Here is a 7,562-nt window from a genome sequence, read left to right as displayed (position 1 = left end):
CAGTACTATTATACTTTAAAGCATTATGTAGGGCCATTGGTAGATTGACAGTTTGGTTGGTAGTAGTTTGGTTCAGCACTAGCATATCTTATAGTACATAAACTTCTAATTTAATTGATTGATTTTGCAATTTAAGCAAAAAAATAGAAATTTTAATACAACTATGTAAACTATTGTAATGATTTTTATGATATCTTTCAAACTCTTATATTGTTAAGAGATTATAGAATGACTAAGAAATAATCTGAGAATACAAAGTCAAATTATATGTGGATCATAAATCAACAAAGTAAAAGTACAACACCCTAGAATGCAAAAAGCTTTTCAACACTTGATCAAATTATTTCCTGAATCTGATCTACCAAAGAAAAATCAGAAACATCTAAATCAGAACACATTCTCAACTGCACATGGATAGCATAATCACCAAACTTAAATTTATTATCTATAGAATCAGATGGAAATCTTAATTCTTTGATCTGTTCACTGCATCTTTGATTCAAACTTCCGTCCAAATCGAGATAAAGGCATCCTCGAACATCAAGAGACTCAAGAAGAGGACATCCATCTAAAATAGCTAGCAATCCATTGTTAGTTAGCCCATTGTTCAAAATTGCAAGATGGCGCAGCTTAGGCATTGTTTTTGCGATAGTAAATGCAACATCGTCGGACTTACTGTCTAGTGTCTCAATATAAGGGCTAAATTTCAGCGATTTCAAAACCGGACAACTTTGGCCTATATGTTCAAAAAATTCTGTTTCTTCGTAAAAACTGTGGAAAATATCAAGCTCTTCTAAGAATGGCTGATTCTTCACAACTTGATAGAATGCTGCAGTTGAAATGTCATAGCATTTTTCTAGCCTCATGGATCTCAGGTGACTTGCACTGAAAATTTTAAAACGAAAAAAAGGGAAAACAGGAAACCAAAATAAAATGTAGTGATTTTACAAGGATAAAGAAAAAAAAAACCTTAGAAGTGTTGAAAATTATATATTACCTTTGAGCAATGTGACGGAGGAGATCATCGGTTCCGAATTTATTAATATAAATGTCTTTGAGATGACCGTAACTTCGATCAACAGCATAGCGACAAATCTTTTCTAATCTGCTGAAATTTTCAAAGTAAGAATCTGGCTGAAAGAGATCAGTGATCTCGTCAATGGTGATACCGGTAAACATGTCAATGGTGGACCACATGAGAGGGTCTTTGCATATGTTCCACCAGAGAGGGCACACAACAGATGCACTTGTAACTATTTCAAGTGTACCAAGTCTCTGCAGTATGTTCTTGGTTATGTCTCTAGGAAGTTCAAGCCAGTTTGGCTTTGGTGTGATGTTAAGATTCTCAATTGCCATTACAGGACTCAAACCAGTAGAAGCCATAATGCAACATGCAAACGATAGGACAAGGATTTATTTGTTAAAGAGTTAAAGTGCCAGGAATAACAATGATGCTCAACGGTTTTCAAGGCTAAAATATGGGGAATAACAAATGTCACGTGTTTTTGTATTAACCTCATTAATTACCTTTATGGTGTAAGACCATTTGGGTATCCAATAAATTAGATTTAGATTTACTTCAAATTTGTATCGAGCTTTGTATCCTTTATTCATTACTGTAGGCTGAATTAACTGGTTATCAATTGAATCAATTTTGACTACTTTATTAACCAGTAAATAGTATATGATTAATTTTTTGATAATTTTTTATTGGGAAAAGCTAACATGTGTCATAAGGGCACAAGATAATGAAGTATTTATAGAAATATTTTATCAGAAAGCGTGTATTCAATGTATCGAAACTTTAAATATGATTTTATTGCATTTAATTACATTTAACTTTTACTAATTATAGTACCCTTAACATGTGCCCTTAGGGAGGGCACATGTTAGCATGACCCTTTCTTATTAATTTGTCTCAATTTCATCATAAAACATCTGTTTAGAATGCAAATATCAATCGACATGATATGGTGCAATCCTTTTAATAAGGGTAGTTTTGCCAAATGAAAATTGGTGCCTTATTATCACCGCCAATTCTTTGTAGCTTATTTTGTTGAACTCATTGAAATCATACCTTATCCATCAAGCAACAAAAGTACAGTTGGTTACTCGAAGAGCAAGTCATGACATCAAGTTACTATGAGCAGTTGGTATTGTTGTTAACTTGCTATGATAGGTTGATGACAGTTTCTTATTAGTTAGTTACAAGCTCCTATAACTATATACTATAATGTAACTAACTTCTCCATTAATGCAAATCTATTTCTCTCATAATTGTATTATCTTCTTCAATATGCATTTCTTCATCTTTTCCCTGCAACTTGTATAACTTGAAGATGGTATCAGAGCTCTTCGGAACTCTGCTCCACATCGTTGTTCATCATGGTTCACAAAAATGGCAATGCTTTGATTTCCAACGCAATCCTATGAATCCTCTTCCTCCCGGTCCATCTCAAATCCTATGAATCCTACATATATATATATATATATATATATATATATATATATATATATATATATATATATATATATATATATATATATATATATATATATATATATATATATATATATATATATATATATATATGGCGTGCCTTGGAATAAAACTTTTTTTTCTGGATGACATGAAAGCTTCGTCATGAAAAACATTATTTGTAGTAGTGTAACTAGCTATAATAATATCCCAAATTGATCGAGTTCCATATCACGAAAATGAAACTTCTTTCTAGCCCTTCTAGTTTGTAGGCCCCATGTGGAAGCTTCTAGTATACTTGATATGGGCCTTAATACTTAGGTTGTAAATTTCTGAGGCGAGCGGGCATGACCACTTGTTTGAGCACGAGGTCATCCTCATACATTTTTCTTGGGACCAATTTAAAGTGATATCTTCAGGTGACCCACAGTTTGGCAAAGAATTCCCTAAAATATGTGATTTCTCAAATTTTTTAAACTAAATTTTTCGTATATCCGAGTTATGGTTCATTTTCCTCTTTGTTTAATCGTGCATTCCTCCAGGTGGAAGTGTCAATTTCCACAAGTACATGGCGCCAACACCATGTACCGTTGTAAAAGTCCACTTGTTGGTTGTGGAATTAGGCATAATATGGTACGACCATAAAAATTTGTGGAATTCGTTAGCCCGCATAACATTTCTAGCTTGGACATTGGCTTGGGGATGGACGACTGATATGAACTTCATTTGTATTCTGAAGTCATGGAAGAAATCTATCATAAATGTGTTGGAAAATTGAGTCTCATTATCAAAGATGATCGAACTAGGATTATTTAAACTGCATAAGATTTGCTGCCTATAAAACGGTCGTAGCCTTTTTAAGGTGATCTTAGATACTGCCTCTACCTCTATCCATTTTGTAAAATAGTCTACCCCTACAATAAGGAATTTCATATGTTTGGGTGCTAACCAAAAAGGACCTAAGATATCCATGGTGTAGCAACCTGCCCTAAAAATTTAAATTTAGAGTCGCCACCTATTCTACCAAGGCGAATAGGAAACCCTACGCAGTATAGAAATCAGGGTAAGATACTATATTCAGGTCGAGGGAAGGTGTTAGGCACCCTCAACCCTTTCCTAAAGGCTAACATTCAAAGATAAAGGTTTATGGCTAAGGAATTGAATAGGGGAAAATTGAGATTTTAGGGAGGGGGACTCGCCTTGTTGCCAAGTGCCTACGTACCTCCTTATGGAGGATCAGAGTCAACGTAGTTCGGGCAAGGGTTGTACGCCCTTAGAATTTGAATTGAAGGTGTTTGAAATTGTTGTGCTTTGAAAAGCGTTTTTGAATTGTCTAATTGATGAGGATGAAAATCCATAGTTTGGTATCAGTAATTTGAAAAGGTTTGGGAAGTGTTTTTAGGATTTGGGGCGTACAACCCTGATTTGGTTTAGCACTATTAACCGCAACGATCAATAGATTCGATCGCCATAGTTAAAAGATTGAAATTGCATCACTACAAATTTTAATCGATTGATTCGATTATCACTAATAATGAATTGAGGTATTTTTTAATAATTTTAATAATTAATTTGTATCGCTACCCCTCGTAATCGATTGATTCGATTAAAAAGAATAGCGAATTAGGAGTTAGAAAGAGAAAAGATTAATCATCACAACTAATAGAATAGTTGCAACCATTTAACCAAATAGAAATTATTTGTATTTTAATTAAATAAACATTTTAATTAAAATTATTATTGCCCATAGCGATTAATCGATTTAATCGGCACGGACAACAAATTGGCATTTTAATATAAATATCACATATTAATTTTTATTTAGAAAAAAAATAATTATTAATATATAAACAATATATTAAAAGAATTTCATCAAAACAAATATTTAATTAAAATTGTTTTAGTTTGTTAGGATTTTGATTTAGTGAGGTTGGCTTGAGGGTGCAAGGTATAGGCATTAGATCTGGAGCGTAGGATCTGGCTGGCTGGAGGTTGGATGATCAGATGTGGAGGGTGTATGGTGAGGCCTATGGACATGTGCGCGCGGGATCATGAGTTTGGAAACTTAGAAAAAATATGTGGGAGATGGGGTTCGAACCCACACCCTCTCCCTTGCCAGCACTCACTCTTACCAACCCAACCAAACGCTTTAGTCGTTTGACACACGCGTCTGATATATAATATGTGAAAATCCCAGGACACAATGAAAACACGCGCCAGTTTTCAAACGGACCAACAAGATGATGACACGCCATCATCTTCCTCACAAGACCTGCAATTTTTCTGATAGAATAGCTACGAATCTGCTAGGGATTTGTTCATAGCAAATAATACCTGGATAATAGCGATTAGCCCATACGTTGACATAAATAGTTCGCGACACCCTAGATCTAATCGTCCTAACCACGCGAACCAGACTATGCCCTCAATTTGACCTAATTTCACCTCTAACAAAAAGCCCCAAATTTGAACCCTAAAGCTTAACACGGATGTTAATGGCAAAGTGAGATTTAACCAAGCAAACTTCAGTCCAATGATCCCAAAACGTTCACATCAATCATATGAATCATAATACGCAAGAAAATTAACATGAGGATGCACGAATTATGTCAATCGATACAAAATTCCGAGCGACTTACTTTGACTAATGAGAGAATGTTCTGGGGGTATTGATGCAGAGTAAGGATCCAGACAGCTTCAGAATGCTTCAAGGAATCTTTAGCAACCTTTAAATCTTGTTGAAACCTCCTGATCTTGAGAAACCGAATTCACATTCTTAGTGAATTTTTTGAGTTTTTGCAAGTTCTCTTTTCTCCAGATTTTCAACCCCCTTATTCGTGTGCACAGCTTCAGATACTTATAGGGAATGAAATTAGGTCAACAAAGCTATCCAAAAGCCTTTTGAATCAAATCTTGCCAAGCTTGGAAATTTGATTTTATTCTTGAATCCTAAGCTACTATTTTTGATCAATATTGTATCAAATCTTTCCAATCCATGTATGCACGAAATTAAATATATTTAGACATTAATTGTGATTGGAAATACTTAAAAACCTATTTTCCATCAAAATATTTGATTTTTATGTTAATTAAATCATCAAAATGAAATAAAAAATCATATTAAATCAACTATAATGTTAAATTTCGTGGAAAATAATTTTGGGCATGCTAATGTCTTGTGGACCAAGAGTGTAACAAAAAACCATGGGCCCATTTGAAAAATTTCTCAATTTGAACCTTCTCTTTTCACATTTAGTCCTCCAAAATCACCCAACTTTGATCAATCATATCTCACTCAATTTTTAAGCTATGAGGGAGTTCTAAGACTTTTTGGAAACCTCAAAATGTCCTCTACAAGCCACTTTGGAACATATTTTTCATTTGGAGCTTTTATCTTGATCATATCTTCTCTGACAAAAAACTGCTTTTGAAGGGTGCCTAAAAATGACCTGTAATCTTTTGCACTGTATCTCTCAAATGAATCATTTCTAGCCCTGGCTTGTGAGAGACAAAGTTGTAGAGAATCCAATTTCCTTCAAAATAGGCTTTGAGTGGGGAATTTTTGATGTTCCATGTGAAAGTTATGCCCAGTCAAAGTTGGGTTGACTTTCTCCTAAGAAACCCTAATTTGAACCTTTTTGTATTCGTTCATCTCTGAGTTTCTATTAATGGAATCATGATCAATATTTGATCAAATGATGGTTATGCTTCATATACTTGATGTTGACCAAAATTGGGAGGCTTTGACTATGCTCTGATTATGGTTGACTTTTAGGTCAAACCAGTTGACTGTGGATCATCTGGACTTTTGAATGAGTAATCTTTGGGACTGGATCTTAAATTTTGAATCATTGTAGGTGGAATATGGGAGGGAAAATTTTGGGGTATGACACATGGGCTAGTAGAAAATGGCCAAGGAGATCTAACTGAATGATGGAGCTCAAAAGGCTCATGATGTAGGTTAAATTGTGTCTGGCACTTGTCGCATTTTCTCAAAAACTCTACATTGTCTTTCAACAGAGGGGCTAATTATAGCTTTCCATCAATATGATAACCATACCTTCCTTGATGGACCTCAATGGGGACAAGAGAGACTCATCCTCTCCGATTTACATTAGAATAGGGGAGAATTGGCAGCAAGTATTCAAATTCTTTTTGCTTTATCAATACGGGGTTTGTGTGACCTCAATAGCATTGATTTTCCCTGCTTTGAAGTTAGGGGAAATTATGGTATCTTGTATAACCCTTTGATTATGGCTTCCCTTTTAGTACAAGTGAGCTTCAAGAGGATATCGGCTCAAGGATTTATGGTCTTCCTTTTTCATTGCATATACATTATTTCAAATAACTTGAATGCTCATATAAGTTTCGTACCTTAATATTGTAGAGATATTTGATAATGTGGGGAGATATAAGTTTCATTTACTTCATATTCCTAATGGCCTAATTAGCAAACAACTACGAGTCACTCATGTTAGAGATAGGTGTGATAATCCTGGATATCTTCAAGAATCGTGTTCGTTCATTTTCCGAACAAAGTATTTCGACCCTATACTTGTCTGGGTTCACGAAATCTTTGCGGGGATAATTCTTGAAGAATCAATCTGTTTCTGACAATGGAGAACAGATCAGAATGTAGAGGAAGTATATAATTTCGTGTTTCAAATCGAGACCAAAAGACTCCTTATATAGGAGACCAATAACAGAAACGAACAAACACACCTGTTCGCTAAAACAGTTATGTTGGTTGGAAACGAAGCACCTGTTCGGTAAAACGGTTATGTCCGTTGTCAGCGGGACCCCAGCCAGGGGCGCTGCCCCTTGGACCCCGGCATGGCGCTGCCCCGCACCCCGCCAGGGGCTCCGCCCCTTGGAACCCCGTTTCTATTATTCGTATTCAATTGTACGTTTGGCTCCACGAGCGTGCACTCCGCACTACCCTAACTCGTTTCAAGCTTAACGCATAATTGCATCGGCCTTCAGTAAATCACATTACTGCCAAAATTACATTGATGATACTAAAATCACCAACAACTCATGCGTTCTATGATGGTTTCATACTCAACTTAATTTCTGTTGGTTT

General features: G+C 35.3%; 1 protein-coding gene across 1 annotated transcript; it reads right to left on the bottom strand.

Annotated features, from left to right (window-relative positions):
* Positions 1-309: 309 nt before the first annotated feature.
* Positions 310-1,383, bottom strand: LOC131642430 (putative F-box/LRR-repeat protein 23). The gene is made up of 2 exons (XM_058912672.1): positions 998-1,383; positions 310-885 (listed from the first exon to the last, which is right to left on the bottom strand). The coding sequence occupies exons 1-2, from the start codon at positions 1,381-1,383 to the stop codon at positions 336-338; spliced, it is 936 nt and encodes a 311-aa protein (XP_058768655.1). The 3' UTR covers positions 310-335.
* Between the last annotated feature and the right edge of the window lie 6,179 nt (positions 1,384-7,562).

Source organism: Vicia villosa, unplaced genomic scaffold (genome assembly GCF_029867415.1).
Source record: "Vicia villosa cultivar HV-30 ecotype Madison, WI unplaced genomic scaffold, Vvil1.0 ctg.005010F_1_1, whole genome shotgun sequence".
Taxonomy (NCBI): domain Eukaryota; kingdom Viridiplantae; phylum Streptophyta; class Magnoliopsida; order Fabales; family Fabaceae; genus Vicia; species Vicia villosa.
The sequence above is the reverse complement of the archived record's forward strand: the minus strand, read 5'-3'. Positions and strand labels throughout refer to the sequence as shown.

What these genes read in the sequence shown, in the direction of transcription:
- LOC131642430 (XM_058912672.1), bottom strand. Translation starts at nt 1,383, where the DNA reads ATGGCTTCTACTGGTTTGAGTCCTGTAATGGCAATTGAGAATCTTAAC. An exon ending in CTCCGTCACATTGCTCAAAG is followed by an intron (nt 886 to 997) that starts GTAATATATAAT and finishes TAAAATTTTCAG; the next exon opens with TGCAAGTCACCTGAGATCCA.